Here is a 21583-nt window from a genome sequence, read left to right on the forward strand (position 1 = left end):
ACATGGAATTTTCTTGTTCTGAAATTTCAAGGCTGACCTAGCCTCGAAAACCATGAGACATCAGTCTATGTGGTTTGAACTTGATTATGTTTTGTTGCCTCGTCAGGTACAAGATAATTAGATAAGACCTAATAAAATCTCACCATCTTTGCGCACATGGCATGACAGGTTCATGGGACCTTCATTAATTTTCTTCATTCTGAATGAGACTCTGAAGAACTTCCATACCTATGTGCAAGAAAAGAGTCCACGATAGCTGCAGGAGATCTTGCTATGTCGTGGCCAAGATCCAAAACCAATGTGTAACTTAAATGAATTGGTTTCAAGTGGATGAATTAGAGGTTATAGTAAATTGCCTTAACCTTCCGCCAAAGTAATCTATTTCGTAGCCTCTCGTTTAGGGCATTAATGCCACCGATACTCTCTCTCCAACAACACCGCATTAACTCTCTCATAAAGGCAGCCAACCCTATTAACTCTAATAATAAATAATAATTATATAATAATACAAAACTTTATAAATAATAATCAATACTACCAGGTTAACCAATATAACAGTCCGTTGGTTTTCAATGTTGGATGAAATGAACACTTCAATTCCAAGTGAGGTTTTGGTTGTTGATCCCATAAATTGTGAAGCGGCACCATGTGAATGATCCTAGTGGCTCTTAATTACTTCATGACAGAGTTTGCATGTGAGTGCAAACTCAAACCTGCTAAAATACATCCATCAAAGATAATCATCAATTAGTTGAAATTTTATTTTCAATGACTTTTTATTTGTGTGTCACGTTGTTAATGAAGGATATTAAAGAAAAATCTTTACTTTTTAAATGTGATTAGTAAAATTAAATTATATTAATTCAATTTTTAATAAAAAAAATTAATTAATTTGATATGCATTTGAGTGGAGAGAAAATTTGAGACAGAGAGCAACATAACAGACTTTGACCGTTGGGAGACAAGACTATTCTGGGCCATGCAAGAAGGAAATGACGTTACTTCAAGCTCGTTTATGACATTAATATTGAGTTATAGAAATGTAATTTTTAATTCGATCCAATTATAAAACTAAAAAGATTATTGAGACTAATTTCTTGGTCAAATTGGTCCAACAATCCAATTGATCCATGTTAAATAAAAGCACTGGTATATATCGGTAAATTAGAAGAAAAAGGGTAATATATATCAGTAGTATTTTCTTAAAAAAAAACACTTTTACTTTATGAATGTGTTAATTAAAGGGTACTTATCAATCTTAAATATTAATTTAATATGTATCCCGTATATTTATTATCTGTCATTTTTGTGAAAACAAATTAAAAAACATATAAAATTAGTATATAAGTGATGATCCTATAATAATTATTATTATTTTTAAGATGGATATCTTAAAATAAGAAAAATCCATCTCATTCCTACGTGTAATTGACAATAACAACATTTCAAGGACATGGTTAGGTATACTCTTCCATCCGCATACAAAATATTAGTTTTATTTTATAAGACTCTGATATACAAATTAATAAGTATTATTTCTGTTTGTTTAATTAGTGAACTTCAGTTGTTGTCAATTATTTTTTTTTATTTAATTTTTAATTAATTTAAATTTATGTATTTATAATAAAATATAAATATAAAAATAAGAAATCTTATCACTATTTCATTAGGATGAAAATTTTATATAGCTTTTATTTACACATAAAAACCTTAAAAAATAGATAAAAGAGAAGCAATGAAGTACTCTATTTACAGTAAACAAATTAGATTCCATGCTTCTTCTTTTTATATAGAAATCATGTCTCAAAATCTAATAAGAAGGAATACTTTAATGTCTTTTAATTCAAGAATATAATTTTGGTTAGCAGTGCGAAACCTTATGCTATATTTAATAAAAATTAAAACAATAAGTCATTTAAAGATAATTTGACTTAGAAATTAAAACTAATATAACTATTTTAAAATATCAGAGTTTGTCTTAAATTGTAGGAACGTTTTTTCAAAAAAATATAACTTAAGGAAAAAATTTATGTTAGTAATAAAATAAGTTAATTTTTAATCTATTTAAATGGGTCTTAAGAAAAAGGATCTGATTGTATTATGAAGAAAGAGTTATCGTATAAATTTAGAAATATAATACAATAACTTTTTTGTTATTATTGTCATAAATTATTTTATAAATTGTCTTACTGTTTTAATTAGTACCAATAATGAATAAGAATAAGGATATGAAATAAGAAAAATTAAAATGGATTTTTTACTAACTCACATTTTGTTAATGAATATTAACTTATATTCGTAATCATATTTAAACTTTTGTTTTCCAAAATTTAGTGAGCTTAAGGATGGAAGGGAGTGGATTTCCAGTAAACTTTTGTTTTCACATTAATGTGTGAAGAAATGAGATGAGAAGATGGAGGCAGGCAGTGGACCCACATACACTATACATGTTAAAAACAGAAAGAAAGACAATCTACATAAATGAAAAGGCTTCCAATCATTCTTTCTTCAGAATTCACCTTTGTAGTTAAATATGCGTGTTAAATATGATCACTTAATCATAAAATTATTATGCAAGCTAGAACTGGTCAAACATGAACCTATTTCGTGCCTTATATACTTAATTTTGGCTAAATCACAATTAATATTACAAAACTTTACATTTTTATTAGTTCACGTGATATTTCATTTATAAAAACGTCATGGTTGTTATATAAAAAAAATTCACTAGTTCAAAAAATTATTGAAATTCGCTTAAGAACTTACAATTTTAAGAAAAATATTTTTTTAAAAGTCAGGTCACATTTATAAAATTGTTCACAAAGCATAGATATCATTTGTAAAATAATTCAAGCCTATATTTTTATTGTTCGAGTATAAGTTTCAATTTTAGAACCAAAACCTATATTCTAAATTTTTGACAATGAACTTTGATTTACTTAAAAAATCGAAGGTTATTTTCAAACTAGGTAGAGTATTGGTTTCTACTATTCTTTCTCTATTTCCATCATTCTTGCCTATTTTCATCCTTGGCTCACTTTTAAGCTTTTTTTTTTCTCTTTCTTCATGTTTTTTTTATGTTTCGTTAAGGCTCGTTATGTTCTTCCTAACCAAGGTACTTTGTGTCATTATTTGTGTTCTAGTTTTGTATTCAGGTGGCATTGTTGTAACATGCATTTTCTTGGTTCCAAAATGTTTTGCATTGTTGTAATATGCATTTATATGTATTGAACTTTGAAAGATATTTGTGGATAAATACCAAAATCCTATGGTAATGTAAGTTTTCTAACAGACACTAGTGCAGTAAAGGGATAAGACATCGGTTAGTTTTGCTTATAGACATCGGTTCTCTAACCGAAGCATATACGAACGAGGTAAAAAAATGTGGTTTTGTGCCTCGGTTCTGAACCAGGTTAAAACGATATTCGATTATGCCTTGGTTTTTCCATAACCGAGGCAATAGCGTCTTTTTTTTTTCGGTATCCACAGTTCACTTCTTCCTCTTTGTTGCACAGAATTACTTTGTTGCACAGACTTACTTTGTTGCACAGAGTTAAGAGTTATTGATTATGTTGCTGATAGTTCTATTTATTATTCAATGAAGCCACATGAACAACCCAAATTTCGGTATCATGAACCAGTGCCACCCAATTTTGAGAAACACACAGAAACACAGGGAAGAAAGAAACACAAGGAAGAAAACACACAGAAACACAATTTTGAGACAAAAAAAATACAATGGCACCCAAACTCCATCAACCTGCATTAACAACCCAATCCTCTGATTATCACGAACCAGTGCCACCCAAACTCCAACCTGCATTAACAACCCAATCAGAAGCCCTTGACGGAAGTGCAATCGGAGCTCTCCGAGCGGCTGAGGTTGAAGTCTGGCGGAGTAATAGAAGCCGCAGAGCAACCTAAGAAGAAGAACCCCCAAATCCATTTCGCCGTCCACCTGCAGAGATACTATCTTGACCGATTAATCGGTGGAACCAAGGTTTTAAACGGTGGAAAAGAGGAATGAACAGAGGAAAATAGACTTAGAGTGCGGAGGAGAGGTGGATCTGTGATGGAGGTTGGGAGATGCGCTCTCGAGAGCTTCCGCACATCGCAGAGCTTCCGCCGTCGCCGTCGCGTCCTTGCTACCGCATCCCCGCCACTCCATGAAAAAAGAGCTTCCGCCATGGCTGCATCGTCGCCACTGTCGCGCCGCACTGTCGCCATTGTCGCGCCGCTATCTCGCCGCACCATCGCCGCAGTCTCGTCGCACCGTCGTCGCTGTCTCGCGGCCGCTCTCACCGCCATCGCACATCGTTTGGAAAAACGAGAAGAGGAGAGTGCTACTAGGTTTGGGGGAAAATCGTTCATAGTCGCAGAGGCTAGGTTTGGCCTTTTAAGGTTTAGCCCAAGCCCACATGCCTCGGTCCATATGTGACCAAGGTCGTATCATTGTCACGTGAGCTTTATGCCTCGGTTTTACCCTGCCAACTGAGGCAGTATTATTTTTAGACACCGGTTGCTTAACAACCGAGGTATATACTATTTTGAAAATTACAGGACTGCCACCGCGTTTTGATACGCTTCGGTTCCAGAAAAACCGAGGCCTAATGCGCGAGTTAAAAATGCAATTTTTTACTAGTGAGATTTCGATGAGCATAAATATGTTGGTAATGTCCTTTTAAAAACAATTTACCAATGGATAAGGCATTAGTGGAAAAACAGTGTATCACGTCACGCGTTCAACGTCTAACCACTAAATAGCCAACGTTAAAAATGACCAGTGGAAATTTTGTAAATAAATACAATTATTAAACGTCGTTTAGAATTATAATTCGACGTAAAAGGATATAAAACGTCAAATGCCTCAGCGTTAGACGTCAAAAGGCTAGTGAATTCAATAATAATTTGAGCGGGAGACTGAAAATTCATTCACTTTATCTTAGCGCGCGAGACCCTCTTCTCTGCTCAAACTTTTCTCGAACGAAGTTTGAAGACCATTGTAATCTTTCTTTCATTTGATACAAATGCATGTTAATTAACTACTTTAGGTATGATTTTCGTTTGTTTTCACCGATTATTTCGTGTTCTTGTTCTTCATAGGTGCATTTTTCTTTCTCTCTCACTAGTGGCAACACTTTATTCCGATGAACCCACCTTTTGAAGGATAGTTTTCGTTTTCGTTTTGAAGAACTTATTTGTTGAATTTGTTTGTTATTTTTTTTTTGTTGAACTTGTTTGTTGTTGTTTGGTTGAACTTGTTTGTTGTTGTTTGGTTGAACTTGTTTGTTGTTGTTTGGTTGAACTTGTTTGTTGTTATTGTTTGATTGAACTTGTTTTTTGTTTGATTGAACTTGTTTGTTGTTTGTTATTGTTATTTGTTGATGATCCTATATTACCGTTCATAGTTCTACTTTTCAGGTTTCGTGGAGTTGTAAAAAAGGATTACAATTAATTAAAAAAAATAAAAAAATTAATTAACGTCGTATATTTTAAATTCGACGTCAATTTAACGTCTCCCGATATGACGTCGTTCTCAAATTCGACGTAAAAGGCCCAAAATATTCGACGTTGTACGCAATTTTTGTACTAGTGAGGACCGTCAATAATTACTGACAGATAAAGATTGTTGATAATTACCAACAGTAGTTATCTACCGATAATGATCGACGACTGTTATCCATCGATAATCATGTGACCCGACGCGGTACATTATCAATAGAATAATTCATCGGTAAATAGGGTTACAGATTCAAGTGTAGTGAGCAACATTTCTTATCCACCACAATAAACCTAAATTTAATCAAATGCAAATAATCCAAACAATTCACACAATACAATGACAATCAAATTCATATCATTAAAAACATAATTATAGTGTCATTAATACAAACATAAAAGTCTTAAAGTTAATGTACATAAACTAACAAAAGTCCTAATAATTAGCATCGTCATCAAAATTATTTTGTTCAGATAGGGAGGTGACTAGACTAGGGTGGGCTAGACTACGGTAGGCTAGACTAGAGAGTGTCATTGCTGGGACGGTGTTAAGGTGGATTAAGGTTGTTGTACCATAGGTTGTGTTTGTGGAGGCAAGGATCTCATGACCAGATTTTGGAGATTCACAAATTGCTATTCAGATAATCATAAGCCTGATCATAAGCTTATATTTGTTGTCTTAAATCATCATAAGTCTTATCACCACTACTGGATGTAGATGGATTGTGCTTCAATATACCTCTTCCAATAGTGTAATTGGCAGCAAGTTGTCATGCCCCATATAATCGCCCTTTATTTGTTTCGTTGACGACGTCCACCCAACATTGGCTTGCCCAACAAATTTAACGATCTGTAAAATTAAAATAAAATTACAATTTATTTAGTTTTCTAAGTTATTCTTCAATTGTGCTCATGACCTTCATGTTCTTTAGGTTCCCTCCCTCATGGAACATTATAAGATTTAGGTACACGTGTTTTGATTTCTGAACTTGTCATTGATCCTTTGAATTAAAAATGTTCTTCCACAAGTTCTTCTAATATATGTTCAAGTGACAGTCCCTATCATACCCTCCATCTTGATGAGAATTTGTCCTCAAATTCGTACCACTTGAAGATTCCTTATCATGTTCCCCTATTTGGAGAGAATTTGATTCGTCTACAAGACCTTACACAGAAACAAAAACATAAACTAAAGACACAAATCTAAAATAATCAAAAATATAAATACTACTAAAGAGATTTGCTCTAAGTCTTATATTGACGGTAAGCTTTAAGTGGTAACTCTTCAACTCTTACCTTGGAGACTTCATCCAACTTGTGTGTCATCTTACATTGTTTCCTCCATTCAAGCTCCTCTTCCTACATGCCAACAGGTTCTTCTCCATTTGTTGAAATGGCTCAAAAGTTCATCTTTCCTTTCTAAGCCTGATCATAAGCTTTTAGTTGTGTGTTTCTTTTTCCATGCATGTGTCTTTAACTCCACTTTTTCCATAATTCATGTCACCAAAGGTGTGTTATTGTGTTCATCTAATTCCTTGCTATACATTCTACCCTAATTGAATCTACCTTTGTTAATTCTTGAACCACTATGACCGAGAGTGGTGACTATCTTGCCCATCAACTTGTATTATGATCTCTTTAAGCAATTTGCATATGTGAAAATGATTAATTTTTTTGAAAATCTCACTCTTAGGTCATTCAACAAATCTCTCACATTGTCAATATAAATCGTGTTTTGGACAATCTACATTTTTAGTATGCATTTGAGCCAAGAAATCACAATAACATTACATTGCTCTTATGCCTTGTATAATTGATCATCACACTATGTTTTCAATATTTCTCTATATACAAACTTATATTTGTTTTTAGATAACAAACTATATTAAAAAATTTCTCAAATTCTCACCTGAATGAAAATAGTATACACTTATGAGATTCTAAGATAATTTCATGAGAAACTGAGGAAAGGAAAACAAAAGAACCAAGATACAAGAAAAAAAAAAGGATGGTTTAATCATACAAATGGTCCTTTTTTCTAGTACATTTTTTCAAATAGGTCTCACTTATTTTTTGTCTCAATTAGATCTCTATTTTTGAAAAATTGAAGGAATTATGTCATCGTCGTTAGTTTCGTACTAACATCGTTAAAGATGATGTCACTTGTCAATTTGTGATTTTTTTAATTTTTAAATACTTTTTTAATTTCTTTAAATAAAAAAATTATCACATGTCAAACTAACATTGTGCCACGTGCCAATGATAGTGTGACGTGACACTAATAGTATCACATGTCACTATCATGCCACATATCATATTTTTATTTTGTCTCAATTAAGTGCTATTTTTTTTTAAATATAAATAATTTAGGTTTAAACCCTGATTTGGTTCTCGTATTTGTGTGTCAATCTCAAGTGGGTCCTCATTTTTTTTTCGGTCTCAATCGGGTCCATAAACTTGTAAAATTGAGCCAATTAAGCCCTCTCCGTTAAGTTTTCACTGACGACGTCTAACTGTGCTAAGTTGTATTTTTTTATATGACGTGGCATTGTATATTAAATTGAATGGGTGATCTATTGTACAATCAAAAATTCCACGTGGATGTGTTAAAACCCTTCCAGAATCGCCCCACCGGCCGTGGGGGCCTCTAGATCTTTTGTGTTGGAGCTTTTCCTGGATCTTTTGTGTTGTCTTGGTTGCAGGTTTGTGTTCTCCTCTCTGCCGTTCCTTTTTTCTCTCGCTCTCGCACTGCTTATTGATGCTCTCAAGACTTTATCTATATATGCCTCTCTGATGCGACGGGTGCCTCCAATTTTCCGGCAAGCTTCAAACTTTCCGTCACCGGCTCCGATTTAGATTATTTTCTGGTATGAATCGTTTGCGACATCCCCTTTGTTGATTTAGAAATGCTAGATCTACTCATCGTGTCACACGTTCGATCTAAAACCTGGTTCCACAAGAGGAAAAAAAACTTCTCATCGTTTCCACAAGCACTAGTTATATTTCCCTCCCAATTTTGCAAAACTATATTATAATTTTCGAATTGTACAGCTAGAATTTCTTTCCTTTTTTTAATTTATTTTTATACTTCCTTTATTGATTTGAAGGAAAGAGAATATTTTGAATTTGGGTTTTTGTTGGATGCTGGAGAATATGGATCGCGACTTAGGGTTTTCATTTGGGGCTTTTCCTGGATCTTTTGTGTTGTCTTGGTTGTAGGTTTGAATGGAGGCAGTGCGTAGAGATTGGAGAGGTTGGGTTTTTAGGGTTCTTCGTGATTTTGGGTTGGTGATGAAGGCGCGACGTGATGGTGAAGAAGATGATTTCGCCGCTGCGATTTGGGTTGCAGGTGAATTGCGCGAGGAGGTGATGGTTGCGCGAGGTGATGGAGGATGGTTGTCCAATGAAATGAGCATGGTGGTTGGCCATGGCGGCGAAGATGGTGGGGAATGACACTGTTGTGGCGGCTAGCTTCACCTAAAAAAATTCCACGAAATATAACACTGCTACATCAACATTTTAAGTGTGTACCACATCATCACAGGTAGACGGCGTTAGTGATAACCTGATGGAGAGGGCTTAATTGACTCATTTTTACAAGTTTATGGACCCGATTTAGACCGAAAAAAAAACCGAGAGCCTACTTGAGATTGACACACAAATACGAAGACCAATTGAGGGTTTAAACCAATAATTTAAACAAAACTTAATTTGTATATAAATATTATACAAATATTTTTATTAAATATTTGATGTCACTGTTTTTTTAAAACTCCCATACGTATATTTAAATAACATAATTAATATTTATATAATTAACTAAATAAGCTTGTTAAAATATTTAACAAAAATATCAATTTAATAAAAATATTTGTATAATATTTATATACAAATTAAATTTTGTTTGAATTTGGAGAGAGACAAAATTGTTTAATTTTTTAAAATATTAAGACTAAATTGAGGCAAGATAAAAATACAGGATCTAAATTAAGATTAATACAGTGACATGTGCCCTGACAATTGTCATTGTCACATCATAATCACGTGATACAATATCAATTTGACACGTGAAAGTTTTTTTTTACTTTTTTAAAAAAAATAAAAAAAATAAAAAATAAAAATAAAAATAATTAAAAAAATTTAAAAATTAGAAATAAAAACATGAATTCACACGTGATATCTTTTTAACGGTGTTAGTACAAAACTAAAGATAAAAACTTAATTATTTCAAATATTCGAAATTAAGAACTAATTAAGGTAAAAAATAAATAAAAAATATATTTAAAAAAAGTCACAAAAAATAGAACCATATGATTAAAACAAAAAATATCAAAACTAAAAAATATAGAATTAGACGAACTAGCTCTCATATAACAAAATCATGAAGATGAGAATGAAGAATAAGAAAAGAAAAAAAACTTTTTTCAACATGAAAGTAAACTCATGAAAATTATATTTTTTTTATTTAAATATAAACATTATATATATATATATATATATATATATATATATATAATAAAAAGGTAAAAAAACACAAACCAAAAAGATACAAGACCCAAAAAGAGAAAATCCAAAACTAAAGCTCCAAAACAGAGAACTAAATACTCATATAATTCCTATTGAAAAAAAAAACATAAAATGAAACTAAAATTGCTAGGGTTTTAAAACAAAAAGTTAAAACAGTATTAAGGAGAGGGAGCAGGATGCGATTAATTGTATGAAACGCATCTACATGGTTTACATTTGAGTGAGGTTGATTCCATTTCATGTCAATTTAGACAGCTTGTACTGTGGTGGGTCCCCCTCCCATCATTGAGGAAGCACAGATAGATTCGTTAGTCATCATATTCACATCTAAGATAATCTAATAGTTCTAATACTAATCATCATCATCTTTTTCTCCCCTGTTGTTCTCTGTTTTTGGTAGTGAAAGAAAGAACTATGACATCTTTGACACAGCAAATTTCAATGTGAGTCAAACAACAGTAATGGTAACGCTATGTCTAGAAATTTCCAATTGCCAAATATTTTGATTTTGGAGAGAGGTGATATGATAAGATGGAACTGGTATTTTATTTTTTTTTACCCAAATATTATTTTTTAATATTTTATATATGTTAATTCTAATCTCAAAACGATGTTATGTTTATGTTTTTTCTATGGCATAAATAAAAATTTTCTATTGATAAGTCACTTCAAAAGGCTACGATCATAGACAGCAATAAAAAAAATACAAACATATTTCTTTTCACTATTAACCTTATTTTCTTTGATAAAAAACTGCAGAGTAAATACCTGGCTTGTAAAAAACAGTTAATGTAGTTAATAAGATAACTAATTAAGAACAGTTAATTTAGACGTAATGAATAAAAACAATAATTTAGAGATATAATTGACAATTGATAATTATTATGATGTGGACCATGACTTAATTTTAAAATAATAAGCTTTCTACGCAAAAAATAAAATAAAAAAATCTACTATAATAAAACTCATGGCTACTGCAAATCACAATATATATGTCATTGGATGGCTTACCATATTGGTGATGAAAATATTTTATTGTGAAGGCACATGAGTAAATTCAGCAGCTTATCTTTAACTAATTAATATTAAAATATTTTATTTCAAATTTGTTCAATTTATAGTTACTCCTTATTTTAGTTACTTTCACAGCCTTTCATTTATTTTTTTCTTATTATTATTTACTAATATCTAATTATCACTTTTTATACGTGTTTTCTTAACATTCATATATTACAAAAGTTCTTCTAACGTAATGCTGACAAATGCGATTCATTGAAAGAGAACTCAAGAGTTACATTGCAATTCGTACAAATTAATTCAACATCGCACCAAGATATAGATCATCCCTCTAGCTGGATACACAAAAAATGTGAAGATTTATAATTAGAAGAACAAAATGCAGCTAAGAGAAACACTAGAAATGGAATTTACCCAAAATTTATATTTTTTGTGTACTAAAAGGATCGAGGTTTGTGTTTCTTTTAGCTAATCATATCTCTAGAGTGTATCTTACTAATAATCTAAAGAGAAAGTTGAATATATGAGATGAAGTGTTACTAAAGAAAAGTGATAATATTGTTTATAGTGACAATCAAGCTAATAATTGTTTGAAAGAAAAGCAATAAACCATTATATATTCACGGTAAAGAAAAAATTGGGAGATTTTTTTTAAAAAAAATTCTTTGCTCTTCATTTTGTTTCCATGTTCACTAAAACCTTTGTACACATGTTAAAAGAAGATTTTTTTATATTGATTTACAAATTGATATTGATATAAAAGTATATATTGGTTCTGCAACTAGTATAAAAAGTCCACATTTTATATTGGTTCAAGAATGGATATAAAAAGTTCGTTAAAAAATGAATGTTTTATATGTATGACCCAAACTTTCTATATCGACTTAAGAATCAACTAATATAAAAAAATGTCATTTTCTATGCTGGTTGGAGCATTAATTAGTATAAATTAAATGTCACATTCTATACCAATTGAAACGTTAACTAGTATAGAAAGTGACATTTTTTATACCGATTGAAGTATTAATCAGTACAAAATTATTTTTTTTAATAGCATATTTGTATGTGCTACTTACCACATATACAAACCCGCATAAAATTTATCAAAGAACAGTTTGAATAGTCTAAATAACATAAAAATCTAATAATGATTATACTTCCTAACCTCACCAAATAATGACTATACATGTAATATTTACATAAAAACTTATAAAATACCTAATATTTATTAACACTTAAAAGGAACCAAACTCAATTCTCACTAACTTTCATTAGGATCTCTTTTTTCATTGGACACGCATAATCAAATATTTACACAATGAACCATTTGATCTAGCTTATAATGATAAATACTTAAGATGTTAATTAGTTATAAATTGTACACATTACCAAATTTCATGAGTCAATAACATTTGTGAATATAATTTTCTACACGTGTCTTATCACATAATATCCACACTCAAAGCTCTCCTGTTGACATGAGAACTAAAAGATAAATTCATAGAATATCATAAACTTTATAATTATATTTCAATAGTCTGAAATATTAACTACTTAAAGTTGGGGTAATGAATTGCAACTTCTTTCTAGAGGTGATATATGTTCCCTGCAACCTCAAGTAATTTTATACCGATTCTAACTCTAATAAATATTGGTAATCTTACAACATTTATAATTAGGTCATTCGCTTGTTATATTGAGTAGAGTATAAAAAATTACTATAAAAGAGTGTTTTTGCAAGGGGGAAAAATGACGAAGAGCTTTTATAGGTTATTTACCTAACTAATTATTTATTTGTGATTTCCTTGTCGAATTCAATCATTTAACGTGTGATAGCTGAGGGGATCTGAACTAGGAACGCGAACTGATTACCCGATAGAGAAAGAAAAAAATCTGAGTATGTATGCATGGCCTCCATTGCTTTTTCCCCTGAGCTGTCTCCATACGTGGACAAGCTTCCAAAAAATAATTCATCTAAGTTTGCTTTCAGGAACTGTCTCATTCTTGCAATATATTCCAAAACACAACACGATGCATATGCAGGAGAAGAGAAATGACGATAATTCGAGTATTTGCTAGCACCATGGCATTGGTCAATGTTGAATTCAATCAACTCATCATTTTCCTTACCCTCTTTCAGTAATTTCCAGCTTATTCCAGGTGTCCCGTATACACACCAACCATCAGCCACACAAAAGAAACCCCAACAACACAACGTTCTCACCCTTATTAGCCACACAATCACGAAAGCCAAAATCATTCACCACAATTATACATTCACATATTCATAGACAAAAAAATCAAGCAAGCATATACATATCTTCTCTGACGCAAATGATAAGCACTTCTACTCACATAGCTACACGTATGAATTTTAATCATAAATTATTTCGTCAGGTAACGTACCACTTACAAAAATAAGGACCCTACGAAACCCTTCTCTTTAAGCAGTTCATGTTTTTTTTTGCCAAATCATCCCTAATGCATGATTGGTTGGTAGACCTTCATTTTATTCATCAAAAATTTATTAATATAATTTGCATCACTAAAACATGACATTAATTTACAAAATCTGAAATTTCCATAAATTTCCATTTACTTTGATTAATTTTTTATTAACATCTGTATATATTTCACAAAATTAGTATGTTATTGAAAACAAAGTTTTGCACATTGTGGATGAGTTGAATAAACACGTAGATGGTCGTTGGCGTAAGGAATCAAAATTTTCCGTACAAATTAGAAAACATTCATGAACTTGACGATGAAAAAATGCTGTAACTGAGAAGGAAATATATATATTTTTTGACGTCTGATGTTTGTTCTTTAAAACAAAGTCCAATGGAACACATTTAACATAAGTACACACAATTTATGTTGTTTGTGGCTGTAACATCATTTTAAACGCACTTTTACTAAAAGCGCGGATAAAACCTTTTTCAACTTTGTCAACTTTCAAAAGTGAAGGCTGTTGAATCCAGCTTAGACACACTGTAATCAATAATTGCTTCCAATTAATCTACTCTAATCCGTAAGCCAAAATCTGTATGTTATTAGCATTACTTATAAAACACGCACAAAAAATATTACATAATTTAAATAAAATATATTTTAAAATTATAATGATTTAATAATTTGTTGTATATTATTAAAAAATGAATTTAACTTTAAATCATTCTTATAAATACTCTTATGACGAGATAAATATATTACATACGTGAAATTAAATATTTGTAGGTAATTTAATAATGATCTTCAAAATGGAAACACAATAAATTTTACTAAAATGAATTCAGAAAACATATTAAAAACTGAGATCTAATTTATTCTCATAGAACCGATTTGTGATGTGAAGATGTTTTTGTTATCGGCTTGTGATGTGAAGATTACTACCATTTTTAAAAAATTTACTAAATTAACTTTTTTACTTGTCGACATATAAATTCATTAATAACTTTTTATCATGGACAAACTCAACGAAAAAGACAAAGTATTAGCTTTCTAAATCAGTTTTAATCATATTGATGCCTTTGTGTATAGAGTTAGGTTACATTCCAATTAATCTGCTTTTATTGTCAAGCATTCAAAACCTTTCTGCTATATTCTTTTTATCATAGATAATGCCAATATTTTACTTTAAAATGTAATAAAAATTTGGCGATTTTTATGTATTTTGAAAAGAATTTGGTCACTGTAAAGAAAACGCGTGGAAACACCAACTTACCTAGCGGTTTGCTTGTATCTAAAATATTTCGCAATCATACATTTCTAATTTGAATTGATTACTGAATTTCACAATTGATGCAATATGCTACGCTATAGCTCAATCGTTGGGGAAATAATATCTTTGCAGCTCAAAATTTTACAGTTAATTTATTACATATATAGTATTCGATTTTTAGGAGAATTAACACCTTATAAAGTTGATAATCATTATTAGAAGGTATACAAAAACAATTTTTTTCAGACCAATTATTTTAACTTTTTCTTTTATTTTCTAATTTTAAAACCTCCTTTTTATTCTTATATTATGAAAATCATACACTTAAATTCAAACCTTTTTTTTATTGCATGCTTTTAATAAAATGTTATTATTCTAGATTTTGTTTTATAATACAGAAAAATTCTACTTTTTAAAACATTGAAATATTTCTTATGTTATGCTACACTCAATATTCAAAACCTTCCTTATCAGTAATTTAACACAACTATCATAATTATAGTTATTGTTTCTTATACACAAGAAAAATTCGTTTTATTCAATAAATGCATTACAGATAAATTTTATACTTGTTAATATTTAAATTGCTAAATCTTTACAATTTTCAGAATTTGAAAAAAGATACTGCAGTAATAGTAAATAAATAATAAAATTTTATCTTCAAAACACATAATTGTTATTTTTTAAATAGTTTAATATATTGAACTAAATCTTAATCACAATCCATAGTAGATTTAGAAAATAAGAAATATTTTTTATAGGTTTTAAAAGCAAATATAATGTTATTACGTTATATAAATAGAATTGATTATAAAGGTATATTATTGTCTAACAATTTTTTTCATGAAAGAAAATGATGTGGTGTTGCTTATATAAATAACGGTGCTTTAGAAAAAAAATGTTTCAAATGAGAAATTAAATATATTATTTTAAGTATTAATATTTAGTCCATCGTATGTTTATAAATTTAGGTGAAACACGCACTTAATAACCTTACCATTGGAATAATGTTTTTACGTAGCGTGTTTAAACTTATGTAATATTTAAAACTTACATAATCAAAATAAATAATTCATATAATCAATTATACATCATGAAATAAAGAACGAAAGCATGCTAGAATTAGTAATTTATTTAATATTTTTAAATCATGTGACTATTTAGCATCTTAAGTATTAAGTATTATAATATGAATGAGGATAGATTTTCAAAATATTAAAAATGTTAACCACCTTGTTAATTATGTCACATATTTTAATAATCACCCACCACTCTGGAGTCCTATTATACCAACTAAAGTTAGCCGTCACTAATGGTCATTAATTTATAAATCCCATATTCAGGGAGTTCTTATGCTCTCGTGTATCGTGAAGTGCATGTTACAACATAAAAAATAATGTGTACAAGGTTTGTTAAACTAGAGTAATCATTTCAACAAATGTGTTAGATATACTAAATTCTTTTTGACAAGAAAACATGACTTTACTTCTTCGAATAAGTATCAGGCATTATTAAAATAAATATTTTTATATTATCATTCAATTACAACGATATATATAATATCTTTTATTTTTGTAATTAGTGATTAATAATAGCAGACAAATTAAAACATATATGTGTTTATAATATCAGAGATGACATAGAAAAATATAAGATAATTATATACTTTCAGTATATTACATCTTTTCATATCTTAATACATACGAGACAATTATATCTTTAAAGAAAATAATTTAAATTATCTTTTTAGAATTTTATGTTTATTTCATATATTAATATATAGATTTATAGAGAATAAAAGCTATTATTTAATTTGTGTTAACAAATAAATTTTAAGTCTAACTCAATCTTAAAGTAAAGTTTGTCTCCACTTATATATTATAAATTAGTTTTATCTCTCGAGGTAAAATTTTTAACAACTTGAAATCTTACTATTTATGTATAGAAAAGGTAGTCCAAATATATGAAAGTTGGATTTTCTAACTTAAAATCACAATAGCTTCACAGTAATCCAAATATCTTAATACTTATATTTTATGACTTAAAGTTACAATAGTTTTTGAAAAAGAACAATAAAATACACTTATTCTAAATTTTATTTTTCGGGTTAAACCGAAACCATTTCTAATTAGTTGTTAATTAGTATAAAACCTTAAAATAATGTATATATTAAAATAATAAGCTCATGTAACTAACGACATGCAATATGATACGCTTTAATATCTTTCTTTTTGCATACTTTAAAACACATGCTTTATGTAATCTGCATCAGAAGCAGGTGCAAAAAAAGTAAGTTTCCTCTATATATTATGAAACTAGTAGATACATATAACTGTCATCAGGTGAGAGTGTGCCACTTGGTTAAACATCGATAGGACTTTGAATTCCACTGTTTCACGCGTGACAGTCAAAAGCTATGAGATAGAACGCAATAACACAATCGTTCATCAAGATATGTGTTAAATATATGAATCATAAACCATTCAGCCAAACAAATAAATAAAAATTATGCCAAACTCCTAAAGCAATAGTACAATGACTATAATAACATTTTTTACACGTGTCCTGTTTTCATCTCTAAATCGTGAAATTCTGTTGACCTAATGGGCTTCCTTTTGATAATAGTGCAGTTGATTCGGCTAGGCCAGTTTGGCGGCAATGTGTGTACATTGAAGTACCACCAAGATGTATAAAATTAAAAGAGACATTATTACCAATAAACAAAAACGACTTCTCCAATATACTTTAAATAAAAATAGATGATAAATTATTAGTATAATTCTATATGTATTTAGACATTTTAGGAATAACGTAAACAATTTTAAGTTATTGGGCAGACGATCCCGAAAAGAAAAATAGCAGACGTCAAATATCTTACTATGCTTTTTATCTTTTCAATTTTATACCTATTATTAATATTTTTTCTGTCTATAATTAATTGAGAGATTCTTGTTCTCTGTTTATTAACATTATTTTATTTAGAAATGCACACAAAATTGTTTCAATGAGAATAATGAAAAGAAAAGTTACATTCTTGAAAAAATTTCTAAAGAAGAATGTTTTGAGTGATGAAGGAAATGCAAAAATGGAGATGTGTCTCACTAGAAAGGGGAAGTGTGGTGTTTAAGGCTGGAAAAGAAAAGACTTCAACGAAGACATATTAGGTACGTAAGTGGTATTGAGCAAAGGGTTGGCCCATGTATTAAATAATGTAGAACGACACTGCACCAATACTTAATTATAATAATATATTGAGTTGGCAAAATCATCGTATTTTGTTATTTATCATTTACTACTTTAGTTATACAGATTCATCATTATCATTTCTCGTTTTAAGAACGATTTTGATGTCATATATATGAAGTGGTAATGATATATAATATTAATTTTCTATTGGTCGAATTTTAAAAATATTAAATAGCCTGTTACTAATTTTATTTGGAAAAAATAAATAAATAACTTCTCTTAGGAGTTTGTTGTTTTTAAAAACTTATTTATTTAAAAATAATGAGTTTTGAAACATAAAATAATAACCTTAAAAAATATAAAATATGCATTTTTTTTTCTTTCACAAAAGCATCAAATTTTGTTTTTGCTTCTGTGTGGCTTTCAAAGCAATCATTCTTAGTTTCATACTGTCCATGCAAAGTTTACATGTCCATCCATCGGCAAGAGCCTGCCACAACCTTATATATAGTGCCTCATTCTCCTCAATACTCGTGGCAGTTGAGACACAGAAATTGAGCTATAGCTACTTAGTTTCTTCTTTTCTCACCTTCCAATCTTCTCTCCCTACAGACAAGGGACGAAAAACCAAAGACACAGATTCACGGCCATGTCTCACAGTCCTCTGACTTTTCTCTTTGGGGTACTAGGTATTTAACTACACAGAATTTTGACAATATTCATTCTCTTCTTATTCTGCACATACACACACACACACACATACCTATGAAGGTTACAGAAGATGTTACATCCTTCGTTTGTTTCTTGTAAATGTTGCAGGTAATGTTACGTCCTTCGTTTGTTTCTTGGCACCACTGTAAGTCTAAATGCATATTCAATCTACTTTTGATTCATATTTGAGAGACGTATTTAAACTATATAATAATATTCTAATATTTTACTGATCAAGATAAAAATAAACACATGTTGCAGACCGACATTTTATAGAGTTTGTAAGAAGAAATCAACAGAAGGGTTCCAATCAATTCCATATGTGGCTGCACTCTTCAGTGCAATGCTTTGGATCTTCTATGCCTATGTCAAGACTGGAGAAACGCTTCTTATCACCATCAATTCATTCGGTTGTGTGATAGAGACAATTTACCTTGCCATATTTATCACTTACTGTCCCAAGAAAGTTAGGGTAAATATACAATTAATACATCTTAGACTAGGATTACATATTATGGCTTTTCCCTTTTTGTATTCCTCATTAGTTATAGATATGGTTTTAAACATTATCTGAAATTGTTTCTGAACTTTCAGATGTCGACATTGAGGATGATTGTTTTGTTTAATTTTGGAGGATTTTGCACGATTGTCCTCCTAACCCACTTACTAGCAAAAGGGGCTGGCCGTGTCAAGCTTCTAGGATGGATTTGTGTGGTCTTCGCTACTAGTGTTTTTGCAGCACCTTTAAGCATTATTGTGAGTCTATCACTTCAGCGTAGAACCTTCTTTTTTTTTTCATTTAATCTCTTCACGTCACCTGTTATTAAATTAAGAATAAATTATCTAAGAATAAACTGTAAGACGCGCACTTTTGTTTTATTACAAACTGTGTAGAAATTTGATTATGTTTACAGGAATAATTACTTCAAATATCATAAACCTATGATTTGACTTCTACCCACATGCATAACAGTGAAAATATTAAATTAATTAGTCTCATGGTTGATATATTTTAATATATTTTTTTGTACATATCTAGACTAATCACTAATGCATGGTTCATTCATTTTGTTTTACATTTTCAGAGGGTGGTTATTCGGACCAAAAGCGTAGAGTTCCTTCCCTTCCCTCTTTCAATGCTCCTTCTGCTAAGCGCAATCATGTGGCTGTTATATGGTATTTCGTTGAAGGATATCTATGTGACGGTAAGTGTGTTCACGTTCATGTTCATGCACGAGCTAGCCATTGTGTGTTTGCTATTTTGTCTTTTAGGATAATGCATATGCACACATATGACACTGTCTTCTGGTTTTTTCTTGGAACAGTTGCCGAACGTTGTGGGGTTAACATTTGGAGTCTTTCAGATCGTGCTCTACGCAATGTACAGAAACAACAAGACCGTAAAGGACGAGAAGCTACCAGAACACAAAGGAGATATCGACAACAATGAAAACGCTGCTCCAACTGTGTCAGGTGAGACCCAAGAACAAGTGAACACTGACGCTGGAGATATAGAGATTGGGGAGAAGAAGGAAGAAAAGAAGGAAGAGAAGAAGGAAGACACAGTAGCTGAGGAGAAGCGTGACAAAACATGTCTCAGCAACAACAATAATAACAACGAAAACAACAAGAAAACAGAGGAGAAGGAGAGTAGCGAAGTTTGATGGAAGATCAGTGTTGTTGCCTTAATCTCATCTCTCTGTTTTACGTGTAAACTTAGAAAATGGTAAAAAAAGGGGCGGAGACGGTGTAGATATCGACGCCTATTTCTTTCTCCCTACAGTTATATTTAACTTATTTGGTTCACTATTTATGTAATTTCTGTTGTCTTTACTCAAGCGAATTAATTGTGCCCCCAAATATAGGGAACTTCATAGAGTTCATGTTACTATTATATAGTCCATAGTTGTAAAAGCTTTTCCAAAAACCTTTTATACTCGGGGGCTGATTCAGTGTGCATGAAGACTATCCGATCATGTAATGAGTAAGTTTTATGTGTTGCAGTTAATTTTTGTTTTGGTAAGCAGAATTTTGTGCAAAAAATAAAATGTATAGCAATCATATAAAACAGTTTTGTACTGTTATTTAATTATAAATTATTATATGATAAATTTACTAATTATTATAACGAAATGGTAAACAAATTTCTCAATAGTTTCTAATTGATTAACCAGATAAAAGCTTTGGTGTCTTAAATTACGATAAAGATGTGGGGACAGAATTTTAGCAAACTCGAAAGAGACGGAAACCACTCGAACGACCCATCGAGAAAATGTGGAATCAAAGCAAAATTATTGTGTTTTGCTTTCTTCTAACTTAGACCTTTGTGTTCCCAGAGTCATTCGTTAATTATGTTGTTCACCAGAAATAAACAATAATAGAAGTTACTTGATACAAGATTTTGTTCCAAGCACGATATGGTTATTTTACCTTTAAATTTCCATGAAAGTGGGCATATTTAGTTGATAAAGATCTCCGTTTAAGGATGTGTAGTTTTCCAAGATAGTAACCAGATAACGGCAAGGATTTGATACGAATATCTAGAGTCATGAGTTATGGTGTGGGAATGTCAGAATTTGCCATGGTTTTCGCCTATTTGTTTTATTACAAAAAAAAATTCTTTGAAAAACTATTATATATATATATATATATATATATATATATATATATATATATATATATTTATTCGAAAAGTATGAGTGAGGATTTAGTTATTCGAAGAGTAACTAATTACTATCAATTTTAATTGTCTAAATTAATTTATATTTTTTAAAAATATTTAAGGAAGGAGACTTTTTATTTTATTTTATTTTAGTGTATACTCGGATACATGATAAATGATTTTGAAAATATTATAATTTAAAAAATATAATTAAATATAAATAGAAACATAAATATATAAAAAAATGATAAAATGTTATA

General features: G+C 30.2%; 1 protein-coding gene across 1 annotated transcript; it reads left to right on the forward strand.

The window, feature by feature from the left end:
* Positions 1 to 18470: 18470 nt before the first annotated feature.
* Positions 18471 to 20669, forward strand: LOC108330609 (bidirectional sugar transporter SWEET12-like). The gene is made up of 6 exons (XM_052876987.1): positions 18471 to 18639; positions 18770 to 18806; positions 18923 to 19133; positions 19256 to 19417; positions 19747 to 19866; positions 19987 to 20669. Exons 1-6 carry the CDS (start codon positions 18600 to 18602, stop codon positions 20323 to 20325), a joined length of 909 nt encoding a protein of 302 aa, XP_052732947.1. The 5' UTR covers positions 18471 to 18599; the 3' UTR covers positions 20326 to 20669.
* The last annotated feature ends 914 nt before the right edge of the window (positions 20670 to 21583 follow it).

The sequence above is a fragment of the Vigna angularis genome, chromosome 4 (assembly GCF_016808095.1).
Source record: "Vigna angularis cultivar LongXiaoDou No.4 chromosome 4, ASM1680809v1, whole genome shotgun sequence".
NCBI lineage: Eukaryota > Viridiplantae > Streptophyta > Magnoliopsida > Fabales > Fabaceae > Vigna > Vigna angularis.